This window comes from Dermacentor silvarum, chromosome 2, assembly GCF_013339745.2.
Source record: "Dermacentor silvarum isolate Dsil-2018 chromosome 2, BIME_Dsil_1.4, whole genome shotgun sequence".
In the NCBI taxonomy this organism is placed as follows: domain Eukaryota; kingdom Metazoa; phylum Arthropoda; class Arachnida; order Ixodida; family Ixodidae; genus Dermacentor; species Dermacentor silvarum.
Genome location: NC_051155.1, coordinates 143,183,532 through 143,207,042, shown reverse-complemented (window position 1 = coordinate 143,207,042; position 23,511 = coordinate 143,183,532). Strand labels below are relative to the sequence as shown.

General features: G+C 46.3%; 1 protein-coding gene across 1 annotated transcript in view; it reads right to left on the bottom strand.

The window, feature by feature from the left end:
* The window catches only part of LOC119440444 (integral membrane protein GPR155-like), a 154,691-nt gene extending 136,982 nt beyond the window's left edge, over window positions 1-17,709 (bottom strand). Inside the window, exons 1-3 of the mRNA XM_049662927.1 lie at window positions 17,585-17,709; window positions 12,470-12,777; window positions 6,408-6,696 (exon numbers count right to left, since the gene is read on the bottom strand). Of these exons, the coding sequence (XP_049518884.1) occupies window positions 6,408-6,696; window positions 12,470-12,777; window positions 17,585-17,709 (722 nt within the window). The remainder of the gene's footprint in view (window positions 1-6,407; window positions 6,697-12,469; window positions 12,778-17,584) is intronic.
* Window positions 17,710-23,511: the final 5,802 nt, after the last annotated feature.

Genomic DNA, 23,511 nt, shown 5'->3' with positions numbered 1-23,511 from the left:
AGAAAAAGCACACAGCAAACCGAAGAAACGGTTAGAAGACACTGGAAGCGTCGGCGAACTTCGGCAAACAATGTGGAAAGTAATACGGCCGCAAAGCGGTGTAACTTTAGATGGACACGAGTGTTTACGTTGAGGGAACACGATGTGCTCAGCAGAGTGGAATGAAGAAGAAAAGAAATAAAATTACGATGCAGTGATTGCCCACGTCCTGAGAAGCCGGAATAGGTTGTAGAGAATCCGACACGCGAGATGAGAAGATGCGAGAAGGTGGCGTCGTTTGACGTCGAACACTCGCTCGAAAGCGATCGTATAATACAGACTTCGCTTATCTCCAGGGCTGCATGTAAAGGTACAGACAAGGGACTGCAAGGTGTCTCTGAAGAAGCGTTCTATGCGATCCTATGAATACGGGGTGATTTCCGCATCTTTCTTACGGAAGTAGTACGGAATGTACTGTATCGCTACTGAATTGTCATGAATTCCGCAAGAACTGAACGGAACACGCACCGAACTGTTACGACGCAGGCAGAAGACTTTCACTCGAGACGGATCAAATTTTGATGAAACCAAGGAAAACATGATGACAATCCTATCTTGAGCCGTATTTCAATCAGCTATACGGCGGGGCAGGTTACACGCACGGAATACAATCGGACGAGGAGAAGTACAAAACAAAACATTTTAAGACATGAGCAGTGGTCGAACACGGAAATGAAGACTTTGTAGTAAATAAAATTTGTGGGATATCCAACGCGCTTTTTGGGATCATCATTAAGCAAAAGCGTAGGTACGGGAACTCACTGGTGCTAGTTTATTGCTGTAAATTTTGTTATGCATAATAAGTCGCTGGCACACGCACAGTTTTTAATAATGGCGTAGTCCAGATTAAGAGAAACCAAATAAGCCGTTCAGTATCATGCGCTATTCCATTAAGAGGACTGTGCGCTTTAGAGATAACTATAAGGCTACATTATATGTACAGGCTTAATGTCATTACGTGGAAAAAAGGTGGGCTTACTCGCACTACTTTGTCGGTAGACATACAGCGGTTAGAAACGCTGGTACAAACATCTGCATCAATAAACATATCCGGGGCCTTACTGGCAGACCGACCGCGACCGACGCCATACCATCCTTGACTATAGCGAAAGAATGCTTCGCTTTAACACCCTCTCCGCTACTCCCCCCCCCCCCCAACTACTACGTGAGGACCACGGTGTAAGAATAATAAAGAGAGCTGCTGACACTCTCCCCCCAACGCACGCGAACGCGCCGCCCGCTCGCGTCCAGATTATGTTCGGCTCGGTTACAGCACGGTCGGCGCCGTCGTAGAGGGCGCTGCGGAATGCGGCCCCAGTCCCGGTGGCGAGGTGCATGCTGCCGCTGTTGCGTCTTCCTGCTTGCATGTGCGGCCGCGCTGTTTTGAAGGCACGCTTTTTCTTCGCGTGCGTTTCATGAGCTTGTGCTTTGGTATTGTCGCCACGGGCCCTCGACAAAGGTGGCAGCGGCCTTCTGAGGGATGTTTGAAATGGGTAGAAAGTGATTCGTTCCGAACTGCAATTCTCGATACCGGACTTGTGCGGAGCGTGTGCCTCTATTAAAAGCGCCGTCCGACAGCGGTCGTCTAGAGCATTGGCGCCGTGCAAATCTGAGGGCAGACCGAACTCTAATGCCTACCCACCATGTCTGCGCCAAGCATTTTTCGGAGGATATGATATCGAGGGCATATTACGCGGAACTCGATGAAAGGGTGCTACTTGACGCGCCAAAGAGCCCTGTTTTGTCTGGAAATGCAGTTCCCACCTTATTTCCGAACTGTCCAAAGAGCATCACATGGTCAAATTAACCTCCGAAGCTGCTGCAGCAGAGTGTGCCACAAAAACCACTGTGTGAGAAACTACTGTGCGCCAAAACAGTTTGTGCAAATTTGCTGCTTGTATAAGCTATATATACTGTCCCAACTATCATGCACCAAGATTTAAAAATATGCAAGTGTCACGTAGCTGGACAGAACCAAGTTAATGTTGTTTGCCGTTGGTTGGAGATACTCACGTACATTAATTTTGCATTCCGCCTAATTACAAAATTATTTTCATAGTTGATTGATCAACTTTTAAAAATTCAGATAAAAAGTGTGAACGAGAAAATTGCACAGCGACATGAAAAACTCCCGATACAGCTTTCTGTTGCTCAATAAGTGGTACTCAAAAGTGCTTTCCGAGCGTGAAAGAAACCCGCGAATGCACGCAAAATTGACGCGCGACTGGCCGCTCGAGGCACTTTGTATTCGTGGGCTTCTTTCACACTCGGAAAAACACTTCTATGTAGCACGTATTGAGCAACAGAAAGCAGTATCGGGAGTTTTTCATGTTGCTCTACAAGTTTTTCATTGACACTTTTCATCTAATTATAATATTTTACAAGTTGATAAATAATTAAGACTAATTATGTAATTAGGCGGAATGCTAAAAAATTGCCCGCCAATCCACCCTGTGAAGGTGGTTGGAAAGCGAAGCTTTTTACGCCACCCCCACAGTGACTGTGGCGCACTTCATATTTCACACACTACAACGTAACTTTAACCACGGCCTTTATTATTATTTACTTCACAACAATGTTCACTACTGCTTTATGATCGGTGTGATATACACTACTAGTGGGGTAGTCTAGAAAATGAACCGAAGCAGTTACTAGGCTGGAAGGGTTTCGAATGACGTCAACCCTCTTTCAAGCAGCTGCATAAGCTTTGCAACAGCTGCAATCTAATCTTACGGACCGCGCCGAGCCTGTTTCCGTTGTTTGCCCGCAGCCCTTATCATCCATCATGTTGGCTCATCACTTTGAAGCTTGTTTTTGTGGTTTTTCTTGCGAAAACGAGTGCTTAGTTGTACGCTGAATGACTGAATTCAAGTAAGCTATACTGCTATACCTGCAATTGTTAGCGGTTCGTCGGGATCGTTTTTTTGCTTACAACGACGGACACGACAGAACCCTTGGCTGGTAGAGGTACAAAGCTTCGCTTTAAAATCATCTGAGTGTCTCCTAGCAACGCCAAACAACATTATCTTTGTTCTGCCCAGCTACGTGACATATGCATATTTCTAATCTTAGCGCACCCTGTATAATACTGCTGTTTTCTGTGCAGATGTGTGCCTGATTTTCTAATTTGTTCCATTCTGGCTACTGAATCCTTTTACAATGCACGTGTGGTGTATATTACACGCTTGCACGTTTTTATTCAATATTTTTGCATTGTGGGAGTGTATGAGAGCGTAAGCTTCTGGGATGGTTATCACCTATTAAAATTATCGAGCTGCTTCATGCACAATTTGTTTCTTATTGTGTCTTTGCAAAATAATAAAAAAGTCTGTGTGATAATTGTGTGATGGGCGTAAGTGTATTTGTGGACACGCTGTAGCATGCATTGTCAAATACGCTTACAATGGCACATTCTCATATGCAATTTAGGAAAAATGAAAGTCACCTATTTTTTTTTTAGATCCTGCAAGAGTCACTCAGTCCTCAATGGACGAAAGCCAAATGAATAATATACATGGTCTATGTTAAGTGGAATTGTAATAATAAGTAATTTGCTCATGCTTTCACCAGTAAACTGTATTAGTGATGCTGTAATCCAAGATAAGACGTCTGCCAAGCTTCGTCCCGCCTAATAAATTCCCATTTGAAAGAGTTTTTACATATATCTAATGTGCATTCTCATCATAAGTTCTAGCCATCAACAGTCACTTTGCTCTAATGCGTTGCATATCACAAGCTTGAACCGTTTTATTTCTTAATTTATATCACGGCCCCACTGAATTCGCGTAACGATGCTTGAATGGTTTTCTGAGTGTGAATGGAAGCAGTGATAAGCATGAAATACAACATTTTCCGGTGCGTTCACTATTTTTTTTCTGATCGAGGGGTGGTAGCATGCAGGCTAACGCTTTTATTTTTTTATGCTTGGATGAATGACTAGATCAGACGAAGCAAATTGTGCGCGCGAGTGGCACTTGACTGGGCTTTGACTGCTGCACGATCGATCCGTGTTCACGTCATTCACGCCCTGCACAAGATACTTTCATGTTAGCGATGCATTAAGCCTGGTATACTTATCAATATATTCTAAAATAACGAATTTCCTTCGCGCTTTGAGTTTTACTGGCTCCACTATGAAGGAAAATTTAGGGGAGGCAGAGGAATGCCAAGCCGCCGGCGCCGCTAAGCTGGGACCGCTGACCGCTGCGCCATCTATCTGCTCGCAGCAGAGCTACTGCGTGCGCCCGGGCGCTGCCGGACACAATCTGGACGCTCACGCGCGCGCAGTGTCAACACCTAAATGTTCTTACACCGTGGTCAGGACTCTCCCCGGAGTTAGGAGTGAAGTGCTTCTGTGGTACACATCATAAAAGCAAACACGGGACAAGAAAAAAGCACAAGGGTAAAAGCTTCCCACACGGACGGTTCTTTTATGTAGATGGTTGCTGCCTTTTTGGTTCCGTTGCGTTAGACAGGCTGAGTATAATGTTCGCAATCTCGCACGGGTATGTACGCCAGCACGGTATACACTCCCGAACAAGAACGGAGAATTAGGGTAACCTTTCGCAGCTGAGTGCACCAGAGGCTCTCAAATTTGTTTTTTAAAGAGCGTTTCGTGGAATGAAGAGTCAGTCGTGCTTGTTAGTTGCTGTCTTTCCTGGGTTCTCGCGTGCAAAGTAGGCATATCTTTCGTAGATAAACTCGGCAAGAGATGAAAAGTTCGGCTGTGCAAACACGTGCAGCCTCTTTTTGCACTAATTAGCAAGCAACAGAACGTCGCGAGCAACAGATGATACGAAGGAAAGAAGGAAGGAGGGAGCGATAAATGTAGCAAAATAATAATGAGAATGAAGCGACGGGAAGAATGCAAAAAAATTAAATTATTATTTGTTTGCACGTCGGAGACGTGCCAACGAATGAAAGTGTGTTGAGTGAACTCGGTTTGAGTGAATATATTAAGTTAGTCCACAACGTTGTTGTATTTTTGTGCGAAAGCATCTCATGGCCCATTGAGCGAGAACGCCAGCATTTGTAGCAGTCAAATGGGTCCTAAATTCCCATTGGCTGCGACGCCACGTCACCAGCTCGCCTCGACGGAGCAGATGCGGCGCCTCTCTCACCCCCACTGGGCTTTGCTGCTGCGCGTGCCTGCCGGCCTGGGCGGTCGCTGCTGCTTCCTCGGTCTCTCATCGTGCAGGACGTGGGTGGCATGCGGCGTCCTTGACGCTGAAATCGGCATGCTAGAATCGGACGACAAGCTTCGCTTACCCCCCTTTTCTCGACAGGGGAAGGGCTGGTGATGTTGTCTCGTTGGGTCCCACGTGTGAAAAGGGTAGTTCAAGGGCGCGTTATAGGCCCCACAAGAGTTAAGTTTCTTCTCCTCCAGGTCTTCCAAGCAGACGATTCTTCAAAGGGCCTTCGTCCGGCGACACTTTGCAGCTCAGGGAGGCCAACTTAGGGAATACATCAGTTTATTATAGGACAAAGTAGCATACACCGAATAACGGCGGCCGATTATCGGCTCGCTCGTCTTCCCCTCTCATCTCTACACACTCCTTTAAATACCCTTGCTCACATTCTACCACTCAGTTCTTTTCGAAGTAGGTGGGATCATCAACAATACACACTGTGCCCGCCCCCATTTCCCAGTCCGGTTTTTGGAACACACAGACCAACATAACTTTAAGGAACGCCACATGGCCCTCTCGCTCTAGGTTTACACGCCTCGGTGCAGTTGGATGTTGCAAAGAAAACGGAACTTTTCAAGTGTATTCATCAACGATATCAGTTTTTCATATTTGTGCATACAATATTGTTAACACAAAAGGAGCCCCAAAGTTAGAAACGGTCAGGGGGACCCCCATACATGAGCAAAATGAAAAAGGAGAGAAATTACATCAAGCAGTGGTTGCGGTAACCTAACTGACAATTTGAAAAAAAAAAGAAACCGCAGGCTTTTTCATTAAAAAAAATTGCAAAGAAAGCTTTTTGTGTAATAAACAAACACAACTTAACAGCACAATAAAAATAGAAGTAATATAACAATTAACATAATTACAATCACAAACATCACTCGTTAGGACAAAGAGAACTGTTCCAAGTTAATCAGGCGAAAAAGGCCTTTCCTTAATTTCGTCTTGGTCCGGTACTGTTCTGGCTTGATTACATATAAAAACTACCAAAAAAGTTGGGGATAGTACTGAGGTCAAGGAGCTTGTCTATATAGAACGCGCGAGATGCGTGTTTCCGTATAGCGCTGGTGACATCTATAGCAATAGCACGTGGTATACGAAACCAGCAGGGTGTGACCATGTACGTGGTGTCTTGTCTGTTCTCGCCCTTCTGGTCAGCTAGTGCTTTACACCTACTTTGGCCGCCAAGAGCGCGTTCTTGACGCGTGTTTTGACTTACATACACATACATTTGTGCGCATTACCTTAAAAACCGCCCAGGCCGCGGCTTTGAACAGTCCTCTGGCCACCGACTGCTTCTGGGCCGTTGACTCAATAGCGTCTTCGGTGTAGCGCCGCTGCGATCGAACGCCTTGCAGCTCGGCCATGAAGAATCCGATCGGGTTGAACAACACCAGGGAAAGCGGTGCCACGAGGTACAGGTAACCAGCGAAGTCCGGATGGCTCCGGCCAAACACCGACTCCACTGAAAGCACAAGGTGTGGATGTCCTGGGCTGGTTAACGAAGCCCTGACATTGCGCTATTGCCGTTGTGCTCTAGATTTCTGTACACTTTCATTAAAATGTTGTTGTCTAGTTAGCGAAACAAATGTATGCAGCGACATCGACCAATGCCGTAAGGTAAATCTCGGTATAAGCCTGCACTGATGCATACCTACCGCAAGTACATACCTACCGCGGATACATACCTACCGTAGATACATGCCGTGGCACTGACCAGCTGACTATGCACGCCAGGGGCGTAGCCAGGGGGGGCTGATGGGGCTTCAGCCCCCCCCCCCTCCAAAATTGTTTCGTGCTGTCATACACCGCCGACGAAAACAACCACCGGCACCGGGAATCATTCTGGATTTTGTCTACAATGTCTGTTTCATGCTCGAAGAGACATTTTGGAACGAACATGGCGAACTCGGGCTGGATTTCGTGGCAAAGCCTATGCACCTGGAGTCACATAACGCAAGGAGCCCCATCCGACCACAAAGTTTCAAGGGCGTTTCGATAGCGTGCGGGGGCGTCGCGGCATCTCGAAGCGGTCGCAGAATCTATGGAGCGCATGGATTTAAATTCCGCAACATTATGGCGTTCCAAACGCCTCTCTTAAATCTCATCACTCTGTGGAGCGCTTGGATCAATAAATTACTCCGAAGGCCGTAGTTGACCCAGAAACTTTGATCAATGTATATAGAAATGTAAACATGATGCATCGTTCAGCTCAGGTATCGTAGGCATATCGTACAAACCAGGGGCGTACGATGTAAGCTCTTGACTCGAAAGGTGCGCTGACATTTCCAAAGGCGTGCTTTAGATTTTGAAAATTCTGGAACTTTATGGGTTTAATGTTCTTATAAACTTGGCCCAACATGAGCGCACCGGAGCCCTCGTGTTCAAGCCGTTCCAGAAATGGAAGCACACGCTCGCAATCTTCCACACACACGAAAATACTAAATATCACCCTTGACATGTCAGCTACCAGCTGATAATTTTCTCCGAAGATTTTTATGAAGCGCGCCCAATGTGAACGATCAGCTGGATCCGGGCATGCAAAGTAAAATAAGAGAAAACAGAAGAAAGTTAACAACCTATTATTGAGACAATTCTTTTTGGGAGGCGACAAGGTCTGGCTATCCGTGGCCATCAGGACAGTGGTCGTATGAATTTAAGCAAAGTCCCCGCTGAATATTCTGGTATTTTCAGAGCACTTCTTCGCAGGCGAGCTGATGGTGGAGATACATATCGGAAGAACCTTTTTCAATGTTTCCCCAGTAATGCCTCGTATTTAAGCCCAGATGTACAAAACCAAATTATAGAAATTTGTGGTGTTGAAATTATCACAGAAAGCCTAGAGGCAAAAGTAAACGCTGCAGGCTGCTTCTCTGTACTTGCTGACGAAACGACGTATATTGCTGGAATCGAACAGCTTACTGTTTGTTCAAGGTACCTAAACAAGGATGCCAATGACATCGAAGAAATTTTTTAAGGTTTTAGCACCGGAATAGATGCCCTCTCTCATTGCGACTGGAGCTTCTATGTAAATGTGCACAGACTGCTGGAGATTCTAGTCGCCCTTCCAGTGACCACTGCCAGCGCAGAGATAATATTTTCAAACGTGAGATTACTAAAAAAATACTTGCGTTCTACAATGTCTGAGGAACGCATGGTTAGGCGGGCGCTTCTATACGCCCACAGAAACGTCGGCATCAACGTGTGCGAAGTCGTTTACCGCTTCGCTAAACTTCTCCGCCGAGTAAGTTTGTACTTTGGATAGCCAAGCCGCAAAAAACAATCCAACTAAAAAGCTCTGTTCCTTCAGGTGCATAGGCTCGTAATTATGAAAACGTATGACTGTTCATTAGCTTTTTAAATCCGCAGAAATTTTCGCCGTTTATTGTAACAGTTAGCATCATTATTAAAATTATCATGCCAATACGAAAATTGCGAGGATATTAATAACCGATTTGGCCGACCTTGCTCATAAAAGCCCGGCCCACGCACCGTTTCCCAACAAACACACTCAGATATTGGGAACTTGCCGCATCATCTGTCTGTGGCTTTCGTTTGTCCTTTTCTTTGCTTTTTAGCTACCTGCTTTTACTTCTTTTTTGAAACGAAGCAATACCCTTCTTTATTTTGGGTGTAGAATAATTGTTGCCGCTGTGCAGGCAGTTAAAATACGCATGTTCGTACTGATTTATGCATCTTCCTCTATTATTCTACCTATATAGATCAGGATGGTCCAAGTACATATCACGATTTCTGCGATCATATATTTGTTCTTGCCCGGATCGTCTGTCTTTCTATGCGTAAAGTTTACTATCTGTGACTGCGCAACATGTTTATTTGTCTTGTTTGGTACATTACATACAGCGACGTTTGCTTAGATACGTAGATTTATTGGAGACTTATACGTATATTTAAGTATCTTGTTGCGAGATTTTGTGTATGCAAGCAGTGAACATTGTTTCCGGCGACACTTTCTTTGCCCTTTATCAAGTTGTACGTTCGCATTTGTATATTACATGCTATCTTCGCATTTCTAATGTATATTTTGCAGAACTCCTGCTTTTTATAGTGTACTCACTATTGCGACTAATAGAGAGTTTTAGTATTGTGGAAAATGTTTGCGTTAGCGTTAGCGTGTTACGCACGCTAAATCTTTGCGGAACGCTGTTCGATAGAGTTTCAGTATAGCGTAAACAAACGATGCGCCGCTAAGCGCAAAACTTCGCCGCGCCATCTAGATGCGAGTAGTCAAAGCAGCAAACTGAGCAGCTCGACAACCAAACTAGCCGTGTGGAATCCACGCCAAGCCTTGAAACGAGCCTGCATGTCAAGCCAAAGGGCCGAGGGTGCCGCCATGTTTGCAACGCTAAGAACTTAGCGAGCGTTTAGCGTCTCCGCTATATTCGAAAAATAGCGGACGCACGCTACGCGCAAAACTGAAATAGCGTTCTGAGCATGCACAGTCTGACCCCGCTTTTTTCTTGCGTTTAGCGTGGTGCCATTTCCGCAATACTAAAACTGCTTATTATTTCAGTGCAACTAACTACACGACCGGTAACAGCTGATCCTGCGCAATCCATTGCAACGGAGGACAGCATCATTGACCGTTGCATATGTACAAAATGTGAACAAGGTTCTTGAATGACATAGATTCATCAAAATATTTGTCCTCAACTTGTTAATTTCATGGCCTTTACGTTTTTCATATCATCTGCATGCACTGCTTCGCTGGTTGCGAACTGATATAGGTTTAAAGTTCGCGTGATATGTTCTTTAGTTATTAAATAGGCACGAAAACGCGGAAGCATTGATATCAGTTATTACTGCCACAATTTTTGGTACATACGAATATATTCTTTTATGAAAAAATGCATATTTTACATGTCATGACAGTGCATAGCGTTCAATAATTCGTTTGCAGCATCTAATATGCAATGGCATCGGCAATGGCAATGCAGTTAATATTCATATATTTGATCCCTCGACAAATTCTGTAAGGATGAGGCCGCGCTGCAAGGTGAGCCCCCCCCCCCCCCCCCCGAACAAAATATCTGGCTACGCCACTGATGCACGCGTATACAAAAATTTACCAGGAACCGCCCAAATGGTGACGAGCCATGCAGTGCAAGTTTTCGCATGCAGAAACAAAATTGGCCGCATATATGCGTGATTCACTACAAGTGACGTGTAAGCGCTTAAGCGTGTGGGTGCTGCGCTATAGTACCCGGCATAAAAGAAAAGTTTATTCCACATATTTTACACTGGTCTCCTTGAGATGACACACTGCTTAGACACTGTTACATTCTGTCATAGAGGTCGGGCGCCCTCGTTCCGTGTAAATCTTGTTTGACAATTCCATAAATGTGTAAATTTGCTTCCGGGATCTTCTGTGAATATGGGGCTTCAAGCAAGGCTCTGTTATTTATTTATTTATTTATTTATTTATTTATTTATTTATTTATTTATTTATTTAGTTAGTTAGTTAGTTAGTTAGTTAGTTAGTTAGTTAGTTAGTTAGTTAGTTAGTTAGTTAGTTAGTTAGTTAGTTAGTTAGTTAGTCAGTCAGTCAGTCAGTCAGTCAGTCAGTCAGTCAGTCAGTCAGTCAGTCAGTCAGTCAGTCAGTCAGTCAGTCAGTCAGTCAGTCAGTCAGTCAGTCAGTCAGTCAGTCAGTCAGTCAGTCAGTCAGTTAGTTAGTTAGTTAGTTAGTTAGTTAGTTAGTTAGTTAGTTAGTTAGTTAGTTAGTTAGTTAGTTAGTTAGTTAGTTAGTTAGTTAGTTAGTTAGTTAGTTAGTTATTCATAAATCGCGCCAAGAAGGCAATACAGGGAGGGAATAGAATTCGTCAAACAAACAATATTGATAATATATGTACAACATCTGTATAGATACATGTAAACAATGTTCAAAAGCAGAAATCAATGAACATGGGTTCCAAAAACAACACTGGATGAAATGTGAGCTTCAAGGCAGCCAAAATGAAAGCGAAAACGTCCACTCGCTTTAAAAGTGCAATGAAAACGTCGCTACACAGAACTCTCCCGACATCGGAAGGCCATCTATTCCAATCACGAACAGTGTTTAGAAAACAATACATATTGAGCAAATCTGACTTGAAGGCCGGTTCGCTGATATTTAGAAAGTGGTCAACGCGTTGTGACCGGTAATGCGGGTGCATTACATATCTCTCTTTGTGTACCGACTGTGGCTTAAAAGATGCCGTCGAAAAGTTGCAAACCGAATCTTTTTCTTTGACTCTCAACGTCTCCCACTGAAATTAACACCGTATGTTCTTGAAACATACCAAGCGGCTAAATTCTGTGTTCTCTCCAGCTTCTCTGTGTCACGCGCTGTGGGAGCTGCCCAATATTTCACAAGCAAATTCGGAAACTGATCTAACATGTTTTATCAACGTAACTTGCACTGCGACATGATTTCAGGTTGAATCCAGTCACTTTTTATTTTAATATTTCAAATCAAGCTGAGAAATACATTGAAACATACAATTTGCAGTCATTTTAGATAGAAGACGAATTTATCTTTACAGAAACCATAATGACAAACTGAACAACCGCGTCTTGCAAAAATAAAGGAAGAAATAGGCAATTTTCTTATCCGAGTTCAGGGAAAAACTGGCTTCGGAGGTAGACAGCATTGCCTCCTCATTGCTGAAGATGGATCTGGAGCAATTCACCAGACAAGACCTGTGTAGGTAAATATTTAGAGAGGAAATCCGACAGAATAATTTGGTGGCAATTACATTAAGCTTGCATGCCCTAGCATGTGCAGCTGCCTCACTTTGTCTTTATCTAAATTGTGACCCTCTTTATCTAATCAAGAAAAGCGCCGTTGCGAATTACGAGATGGACTCATTGCACGAAAACTGCGAATAAACTGCGAAATAAATATAACAAACAAGAACAAAGTATGAAACAAACAAGCAAAGTGAAGCCAGACTGTAGAAAAAAAAAGCTAAAAAATGCTTCTCGAACTGTCACCCTCGAGACAAAAGAACCTGCGAAACAGCTCAAGTGAGTCTCTCGAGTCACATCTCTATCTAAGAAGTGGCATTGATGAGCTCCATTTGTCGGAAGAGCAAGCGAGATACTTTTCGGTGGTTCTGAGACGACCTGAGGGACATGTCCGTGACCACATACGATATACGTAGCTCCACTAGTGGTGTCGTCCACTCGTGCCACACGGCGTTCATGCAAACCGACTGTCGCTGGCTGCCAGCACGAACCTAGCGGGTATGCGATGCCGAAGTCGTTCACTTGGGTCACGAAGATGGCGTGCAGGCCCGCGGTGGCCAGTCGACCTCCTTCGCGGCATCTCGACGAATAGGAGAGCGCAGCGCTCACTGCCGCAACCAGGGCGAACAGTGCAGCCTTGCCCAGAAGCACCGCTGCCACCAGGGGCCACTCGAACGTGTTCAGCCGCAGCTGGCTCAAGTTGAGGAAGAGAAGCGCCGAGAGGCACACGTGCGAGGCCAGCAGGTCCAGGGCGCGCACCTCGCGGCCTTTCACCAAGCGAGCCTTGCCCGAAGCAAACCTGCCTCGGAGTAGACGTGGAAATTACGTCAACGACGTGGTCAAACTGTGATACGATTGGCGTAATGTCGTTAAACCACACCCGCGCAAACGTCTGCAACCCCACAACAGATTTAGAACACCGACAAGCACTCTAGATGATAGAGCAGTGGGCATGCTGGTGTTGGTTCGTCGATAATAATATTCAGCGCAACGAAATCGAAGCGCGTGTGTCTACGCCTTCGTCTTTGTTTTGAGTGCCCCGTTATTATTAGCCATGGACGAGCTCTAGTGTGCTAAGAGCGGTTGTTGTAGCAACGACCACTAGTGGTTATGAACCGCGCAACTCGAAAGTGACAGCAATTGGTCGGATCACCGTCAACGACGTTATACCAGAGTCCTGATTGTGAGCTGTCACTCAAGCGGCCTCATTCGCTTGCGAGAACCGGTCATGTTTAAATGATTCCACTACACTCGGCGACAGCCTCTCAAATTCAAGCGTAACCTCCGTGGGGAAGCCAGTGCTTCCTCACGGTAATATACCACGTGTACCAGCTAATGGTAGCCAAGCTGTTGAAAGAAAAAATATATTTAAAAATCAAGGCGCAAGATACGATTATAAAAACTCCGATATTCGGTCGTCAGAGGTCTGACAACCGAACACGGTGCATCTTAAAATCATATCTCGCACCATGTTTTTTAAGCCCCCTCTTTTTTTTAACAGCTTGGCTAACGTTAGCTAGGACCAAATACGTTATACAGCAATACCTATCGTCCACAATGTACTTCCTGAGCAATGAAAGAGAGGGAGAATGAGAAAGTTTAATGCAGTCTGGAGAGATTAGCCTCGCGAAAGGCTTGGTACGCTATACTCCGGGTGAGATAGTTAGGCATTAAAGAAAAGGAGAGTGAGAAACAAACAATCAACACACACACTAGCACTAACCCATACACGGGCACAAGATACACTATCACAAATGTTATTGGCATAGCCTCATTGAGGCACATATTTCCCGCCGGACATCTACGAGTGCCTTAATGGACCTCAGTTCAGAGTCAGGACCCAGTCTACGAAGGTCCTGCAGCTCAAGGCGCGTACAATGTCGCCTGTTTAGAGCCTTCTTCAAGACAGCCCTTGATGTTCTTAAGTGTCTGCAAATACAAATTAAGCAGCGCAAGTTTTTATCAACCTTAGCATTGAGTGCGCTGCAGTGTAGGTGCGGGAATAATGTGACCCAGCTTTGGTTCACAAACACACACTAAAATACCAGCACATGGGCTTTTCTAGTGCATCGAAATTGGGTGGCTGTACGACAACGCCAACCGCGACTACGTGCTCTTCGCTAGTACGCTACCGCCGCCGAGCCGCCACCCAAGGCGAAGGGTTTCGAAAGAGAGAAACATCTATCAGACACGTGTAGCCGTCCGGTGTTCCATGTTCGGGTATGTGGGTGCCAGAAAGCCTGCGGCTGACAATGAATATTGGATGACTTGGCCTAGTTCCTCCTGGTCCTAGCGTCCTGCCAGTGCATGTACATCGTAAGGGTCCCTAACGTCGTGGCACACGAAGCCATGTAACGAAAAGCGTACGCGGAGTACGAACGCTGAATTAGGCACGGCAGCTTCCCCCCGGGCCCCGTGTCTTCGAGCGCTGTGTTTCGTAATGCGTTACGCTGTCGGATTTGATATACGTGAACATACGGTTAAGGCAAACACGGGAAAGCACAAAGGAGCCTTACGAGTGGGCTCGCTTTTGTTATGAATTGCAGCGGGAAAAAACGTTCCCCGGTCGCGTCGCGTGACGGAAATGCATAATTGTGTGAACGTTCCGCAATTCAAAAGCCTTTGCATCTTTTCATCTGCTTCGAGTAAGACTATTCAAGCAAATCGTGCAACTGCTTGCCCAAATCGGCAACAATGGCACCTGCACTGCCCCACTCGGTGGCAAGATTGTCGATTTATTGTCGAAGTGAATTTAAAAACCGAATATCAGTGAAACGAAAGGGGCGAAATACTGTTCAAGAGAAAGCTAAAACCTACCAAACGGAACGGGACACACCCTTGTCGCAAATTATTTTTTTTTACACTATCGCCTCGAATGTCCAGCAGGCTTTGAGTGAGTGACTTAGCTCATTTTAATATCGTATTCAGCTGCTCTTCCTCCACACTTCCCTTTGCGCATACCGGGCCGGGGCTAGACAGATCCACGCCTGCGGTGACGTGCTTAGCCTAATTAAATTACTGGCCTTTGTTGTTGCTCTTCTTCAACGGTCCCCTGGCAAACCACAAAAAAAATTCCTATCCTGGTGGAGTATTGTTGCGGTTTGAGATTCTGTTTCCTTCGCACTCTATGCAGCTCAACCGAATGTGCGCAGTTAAACGTAAGAACGACGAGCCTTACTTTCGCGGATTGTCATTCAGAATCACAACTGTAATAATGTTTTCTTTTTCATATTATATCCGCAACACGGTACAGCAATAAAAAGTTGTACAGCCAAGGATTGCATTCGAACTTCACGTACGTGCGACTCAATGTCACACCGCATGTAGTATAGAGTAACTTATTGTCTCTAACGACTTCCGGCATATCTTTCACATTAAAAATCCGGCACAACCCATCTCGCGATGAATATCGACGCTATTGCGATTGGCAGTGAAGTAATGTAGCGGCACGTCGTGTTGCCAAGGCCGAAACTTGTGTGCTGTCGGGCTACTCTCTCGCGGTCTTTACTGCGCACGCTGCGTCATCTAGCATCGCCGCCATAAAGTCCACGCGTGGCACATGGTGTCATTCCACCGAACATCGGAGAAATTTAAAGAATCATTTTTGTCACTGTACAGCAGTACAGATCCAGTGGCACATACCTATAGTTACCCAAGTTACCGACAAAGAGGTTCATTGACGATCGACACCACCTACTGGAACATACCCAGTGACCCAAGTTGGTAACATAATGTTTAATTGAACAGCAGCACAGACCGAGTGGCACATACTCAGTGCTCGAAGTCGGCGTGAAAGATGTTGGTCGAAGAGCAGCACATAGTTACACAGTGCCACATACCAAATGAACCAAGTTGGTCCGACGGTTGGTTTGGAACCCTCATCACTCAGTGCAGTAGCCCAATACGCTACCCATTAGACCACGAATTACCTTTTTTTTTGTTTATTTGTTTCATGGTATTTATTACGAATACAAAACGTACATGCGTAAGGTATTTACATAGCGGCTGAAACTATCATAGCCGCGACTACAAGCACAAAACGAAAATCGACGACGGATTACCCCTTACTCAGGTTGGCGGGAAAATGGTTACAGATAGATAGATAGATAGATAGATAGATAGATAGATAGATAGATAGATAGATAGATAGATAGATAGATAGATAGATAGATAGATAGATAGATAGATAGATAGATAGATAGATAGATAGATAGATAGATAGATAGATAGATAGATAGATAGATAGATAGATAGATAGATAGATAGATAGATAGATAGATAGATAGATAGATAGATTATCATGATGTTGCAGTGTACCATACAAAGCGGGAAGAAAAATACAATACAGAGAAAACAGAAAGCTTTTTAGTTACTTCATTTAAGTAGAAGATACAGCGAACTAGAGCTCCAAGCAAGGACAGCATGTGGTATTATGGTATGGAGTGCAATATGCTAGCATAAGCATAAACAAAACTAATTACAATATTTAAGTCAATGCCAAAACCAGCAACAAAAAAGACGAAGTTCAAAGGTTATTTTGTAGACGCGGATAGTGGGCTCGGAAGTTTGTCACGGTGCAGATCTTTTCACCGTAGTTGGTTCTTGAACGCGGTCAATACAAAGCAATTTAGGGAAGAAAATGCGAAGCGTTTACTCTGTCGTACACACACGAACAATGCTTTTGTATCAATTCAACGACTGGTAACGTATTAACATGGACCACTTCTGAGTATGGAGTCTCTAACTAGTCTGCAAACTACAGAATTAAGTCATCAAAGTTCACACATCACCATATGATTCGGTGTGGGGCGTCGGACGAGGTCACAGCCGGAGTGGTGCAGGCGACGAGTGGGCTGCTGCTGAGGTAGCCTAGCTGGAGTCAAGCGGCGAGACGACGTGGCACGACGGGGCAGGAACGTAAGTCAGGAGAGAAGGGCGGGAGGAGAGAATCTGTGGTCGGTGCTCCGCTGGACGCCCCTCAGACGAACACCAGCTTTAGACGTTGAGCCGTAGGCTCAGGAACACCAGGCATAGGCAGGAGCCCCGACCCATGGTCCGACAGACTGCTCCTTGCGCCGTAGTTGCCTTCTTCGCTCGGCTTCCTCTATTACAATGGCGCTGCTCTCGCGTTACACGTTAGCGCCACGAGGCTGTCCGGAGATTCTTCTCTTTCTTGTTTTCTGTTTCGGGTGCCACTGCACGATCATGCTCGCGCCTTCGTCGTCCTCGTTGTCGTCATGCCTTTTCTTTACCAGGCAGCACGTGCACCTCATGACGAAGTTCCCTTCTATTTCAATCAGGAAAGTTCCAGCCCCTTTCCAAGAAAAAGGAGAACTTAAATATGTCAGTTATCGCGAATTAAGGCGTTAATGAGTGTGTTTTATGGGGTCAGGTGAGTCTGGGTCTTAATGGAGACAGGTAAGACGAAGGATCAAGAACAAACTTGTTAGTTAAAAGTAAGGAACGCATAATTTGCTATGACGCATTAACTTTTTGCCATTGTTGCGCTAGAAAAAGCTTGATACGCATCGGGAATTGTCTTGCTTATTCCGCTGGTCGTGCACTTCCTAACTAAGAGGGACGTCACAACTGCAAGGGGCACTTACCCCATGAGAATGACGGTGAAGCATTTCACCAATGTCCACGAGAAAGCCACGGGGTCGACCCTAGGGGGGCAGGGAACCGGAGTTTGGGTTCCGGTTGGGGCGACGACCTCGGACGCATCCCACATAGCTGTGAAGATTCGTCGAATCTGGAAAAACAGTGTTCCCAACTCTGTCAACAGAGAATTCAACGGAACATGCGAATCACTACCAAATTGTAAGAAATTTCCGACGTATTTTTGAAGTATTTCTGACTACTTCTGACGTGCTTTCGGTGTGGGAGGGCCCGCAATGTCCATATTCTTTTCAACTTGCCCGACAAGTATGCAAGTATAGCCGAAAAAAGTTTAACGCGTGGTTATTTGTCCTCATTGAAAACCAAAAGGAGTTACTAAAGCTATGGAGTAACGCGTCATTGCATCGATCTACTTAAAAGAGCCTTAAAAAGCTTCAATAATAAAGCGAACCTGTGTATGTAATAACACTAACCTCCTTGTGTGTATTTTCTTATTTTGTATTAGATTCACATTTTAACGCGAAAGTATTTCATCCCGGTTTTCCCGACTGATTTCCGGCAACGGATGTTACGATGTCACAGTCGCCATCTTGGAGCAATGAAGCGAATCCCGAACCACACCGATCACACAGGTATTCCGCGTGCCGCAAGGGGTCAGTGAACAAAAATTGAATTTCTCAAAGTAAAATTTGTCAGAAAAATCGTACACTACGACTTAAACACAACCTACAAACATGGATAGCGTCGGATTGTAATTTAAATCATAATACCGTATTGGTGAAGCAGCGCACTGACCAGGACAAAGTGGAGAGACACAAGAATACACTTGTACTTCTACACAATACACAATACACAATTTGAATATACGAGAAAAAAGCCTAAGCAGCCAGGGATCTTTGAATGCTATCACGTTCCACTCTTAAAGGCGAAGCTTAAGCGTCCTCCAATTCTGATGGTGCGCGGCTCAAGCAAGCAACGCTCACGCAACAATTTTGTCAAATCGACGATTATTCTATCTTCACCTGCCGCTTTTCCCCTGAGCATATTATGCAAAGCCCATCTAACCGCATCAATATTTAAACATAGAATTTTAGATGCGAAGCATCTTATGGCGGCGGCTTTGTCCGTCCCTCCCGCTGCGTCCCACACCGCCACAGCGCATGCGCGTCCCCTCCCCGTGTCTCTCCTCTCCTACGCTCCCCCATTTCTCTCCTCTAGGAATCCTCTGCGGAGCGGCGCCCGCGTGCCACACCCCCACAGCGCCTGCGCGTTCCCTCCTCCTCTCTCTCCTCTCCTACGCCCCCCCCCCTTTCTCTCCTCTAGGAATCCGGAGCGGCGCGCACGACAGGTGGTGCGACAGCTGCATACTCCGCTGGGGGCGCCAAGGTAGTTCCGCGGTATGAAAATGACGGAGCGAGCGCACCTCATTCTCTCTCCTGTGCAGCGCCGAGATGAGCGCTCGGGCCGCTGCCGCGAAACCATCTCCCGCTCAAGCTAACCATCTCCCCGCTGCTTCGCATCCACACATGTATCCCTTTAGCGGGAGATAAATTAATTTTTTTGTATCCAGTTTGTCACTACTTCCAATCAAGTTGAAGTGGTTGCCCTGTGTACTGTACGGTGGCGACGTACAAGTCAAACATGGGGCTTTTGTGCTCAAGGTCGCAAGTTCGAATCAAAGCATCTGGCTTTTGTGCTTACCTTACACCGGAAAAAAAGAAAAGCTGAGAGCCAGTAGGGCTGTGCTAGTCCAGGTGCAACCAAATTAGGAAGGCCCACAGACCTTATAAAACACACTTCATTGCCAAAACAGGAAATCGCCTCCATAGTGCTTGTCATGAGTGAGGGACAACATGTGGGAAAAGAACGACGACGACAAAGAGCACGCAGTGTTCCAAATAGCATGAGCGCTCAAGAGACAGAAAGAAATCACTTTATTCTTCGCATAAAAAATGCCATCGACGCCCTCAGTCCAGGTCGTCGCTTGCGGCGTGCTTCAGCGCTAGGCCGATGATGTCCGCAAGGAATCATTGGTCGTGAAGGGTGGTTGCGGCGGTCAGCTACTCGGAGGAAGGGGTAGGTGGGAGGGATGAAGGTTTGGGTAAGTGGGGTAGTTTTGGATGGCATTGCCATAGGATAAGTGATGTGTTGGGAGGATAGGCACCACAGTGGCTACAGCGAGGGAGGTCTTCAGTAAGTATGCCTAGGAGGAGGTGTTTCCGTGCTGGAGTGAGCAGGGTGTTCGTCTGGGCTTGTCGGATGAGTGTGCCCTTTGTCCTTGTAATGTCTTGGTGTAGCTTAGGGTATATCCTGCGCTCGTCCCTAAGGGGTGCAATTGTGGTGGAGGCGTTGGTGAGATGAATAGATTTGGTCGGGGGATGTTGGGAGCCTGGAGTATCATATCGCAGGTAAGCTGATTAGCTCGTTCATTCCCCAACATCCCCTGATGACTAGGAATCCAGACAATCTCTACCTGCCGATGGAGACATTCTTGTAACTGTGGTGTGATATGCTTCGGTAAGTCGTCATGTTTGAGTTTTCTACATGCTGACATTGAATCAGTAAATATGATGGGTGTAGTGATAAGTGTTTCTGGGAGATGCTGTATCGCTGCTACTACCGCTTGTAGTTCTGCTGTGGTCGTATCAGTGTTTGAAATTAATTCACTGTGTATCGTCCGAAGGGTGTGATTTACCACCGCTATAGCAGTGCCTTTGTCTTGAACACTAGCATCTGTATAGTAATATGTGCGATGTGGGTTGCGTCCTATATGTATCTTTTGAAGTATGCTACTCGCTGTGTCCGCCTAGCCTTATTAATCACAGGGTGCATGTGTCTGGGGAGTGGTGCGATCTTGAGCAGTGACCTAGTTTGCGGTGGAAGTGACAGTGTGGCTGGTATGAGCGCTCGAGGCGCGTGACCCGAGCCGTAATCGAGTGAAAAGGCAGCGCTGAGCTTGTATTGTCTGCGTGGCTCCGGCATGAGAATGTCGCCTCGCCAGCACCACACTGGCGACGGGAGCAGCGAGTGTTCGGCTCCGGAGGCCGTGACGCTTGCAGTCGAAGGCGTGGCCGTCGACGTCGTGGACGTTCGAGTGAGGCTCCTTGGGCTTGCTGCAGCCTCTCACGGTAGTTCCGGGCACCCCAGCAGCAATCCCCCTTCGAAGGCAGGCCAGCGGCGGCCCGCAAGACAGTCTCCGGGGCACCTCGTTGTCAAATGAGCAAGGCACCGGGCGGAAGTGGCGGCCGAAACCGTCGCTAGGCCTAACCTGCCGAGCCGCACTGCCACGTCATCGACAACGACCGGGATACTGAGGCTGCTATACCGACGATGACTTCGACAGAAGCGTAGGGTGCAACGACTCGGGAAGATACGCGACTTGGATGGGTAGACCACAAGAGTCGACGACGAAAGAGTGAGAGCATTCCCATTCATGCAGTGACACATCCAGCGAGGCTAGAGTTGCCACACTGCTAGGAGTGTCGGGGACTAAGACGGGCTATAAGGACAGCGTAAATCCCTGCTAGTTTTGTGTACGATTTAGAGCCGCGTGTATGTGTTACACATATTTATGTTTATTATTATCAGTTGGGTTTTCTGGGGTGGGATCTTTCGTTTTGCCTTGCTTTCATTAAATCACGTGTGCCGTGTCGTCATACGTATCTCAGTCCATCTCCTAAACATCCGCGCGCCCGAGATTTGTGACAGTGCGGAGCCACTATTTGTATTGCCTCATGGCTCTCAATTGCTTCTAATAAATTGTTACGGCGCAACCAAGAGTGGCGCTGAAGACAGAAGACGACGATTTGACAGTGTCGAGGTGAAATCGGTCTCGGCAGCCATCTTGTTTGTGTATCGTTGCCTTTCTTTAAAATATTATAAATACATCTTTACATGCGATTTTCGCAACATAACATATTGGTGGAGGTGCGAGGTACCCACGAGAGACAACAATGGATATCCAGCAGTGGTCGTCAACTAGTACTGAACATGACGGGCGAAACCCGAAACGGGGCGGCCCGCATCAACGCCTACAACCCCGACGATTATCCTGGCTCAACCGTGGGATCCAGAAACGTTCAGCGGTACTGACCACCTCGAAGTGGAAGACAGTATCGTCACGTATGAGTTTGTAAGTGCCCACAACAAATGGCATCCGACGGTTATGTTGGCTAACATGGTGTTCTACTTACAAGGCATGGCAAACGTGCGGTATGATAACTATGAGGAAGAGCTTAACGACTAGGACACGTGCAAGCAGAAGCTGAGGGACTTGTTTGGCCGTCCCGTCGGGTGGAAGAGCACCGCCAAGAAAGAACTAGCGACCCGCGCCAAACGTCCACAGAATCATACGTCTCCTACATCCAGGATGTGCTGGCTCTGTGCCGTAAGGGCGAGAGCAACATGGCTGAGTCAGACAAGGCTGAGGAATACCTGAAGGGGATCGCTGACCATGCTTTCAACCTGCTCACGTGCAAAAATTGCGACAGTACAGGATATTATAAAAGAGTATCAACGCTTTGAGAAGGCCAAGAGCCCCAGCATTACAATGCCGTTCGCAGGTCTGCCGAACACATCTGCGACATCCTCTTGTGACGACAGGCCAAGAATGCAGCGGCCATCCTCATCATACGATGGGACGCGGACAGAACAGCGAGAACTTGAAGCCATGTCTCCTGCAGCCTTTTTTTTTTTTCGCCCCATTGAGTCGAATAATTTACCTACAATACTATTTGTGCGAGCAATCGTCAGCGAAGAACGCGCTAATCTCTGAGTTCATTCTGTATGTGCTGTTGCCGCTTCACAACCCTCTAATGCTCCTTATCCATCCACTGGTCAGCGGTACCCTGCACGCTACTGAAATCCAGCCGAGTGGCGATTCGCAGACGATCGGCCAATCTGTTTTGCCTGCCTGAATATCGGTCCTGTTGTTCGCCATAGCAATACCCGTACTGTCTCCTCCCTCCGCGACTTCCATTCACCAGTTATTAACGCCCCGAAGAGAGCCAGCATCGTTACCAGCCTCCATTTCAACCGCAACAGCCAACGATGACGCTCGTGCCGCTTGAGACAGTCTCTCGTCGTCATCCCACCGCCTATCGCCGCGGGCTCGTCACCCACCATCGCCGATGCAGCCCCGAGGCTCCTCTCCGGAAAATTAAGCGATGCAGATCCGGTAGGTGACGCTGCATTGACGAAAAATGCTTAATATTTTTTTCGTTACGAAATGGTACCTTGATAATACGACAGAGATATTTACATTGCTTCTTGAAGGGGAAGAACAAGCGAGTACTTCTGCTTACGCTGAGAGGAAAAGATGTCGCCCGAACAAGTAATTATTCATTATTCCTCCAAGCACTCATATAACTACTGAATATCCCTTGCGGAAGCAAAAATCCCAATGTCATCAGCGTAAACATTAGTGCTTACGTTTTGATGACAATGGGTTCAACTCAGTAAAATGTTAAATAAAAGTAGAGATAATACTGCACCTTGGCAAACGTCGCGCGTTTCTCTGAACGTTTCCGAATAAATACAATTTTATATAACGTTCAAGCCCTGCAAGAACTAAGTAATCTACGCAACAAACTGTCCAAATGAACCGAAGTCATGCACGCCCTCCGATAAGATGTGGTTCCCGACACTATCGTACCCTTCAGAAATGTCTAGGCGTTACAAGAGCCGCGTACTGTCTCTGATGTCGTACAAGCTGCATTCTGCGATCAAGTCCACGTGAGCAGGCTGACATTCCAGGCCTGAATCCAATTTAACAAGCACTCAATAATTTTCTGCGAGTCAAGTAATTATGCATACGGTTGTGCAGTCCCTGTTCGCCTTCTTCTCATACCAAAATACGGGACACACCAAGGCATACGATTCACTATAAACTGTTTAATATCTATGATTTGCAGTT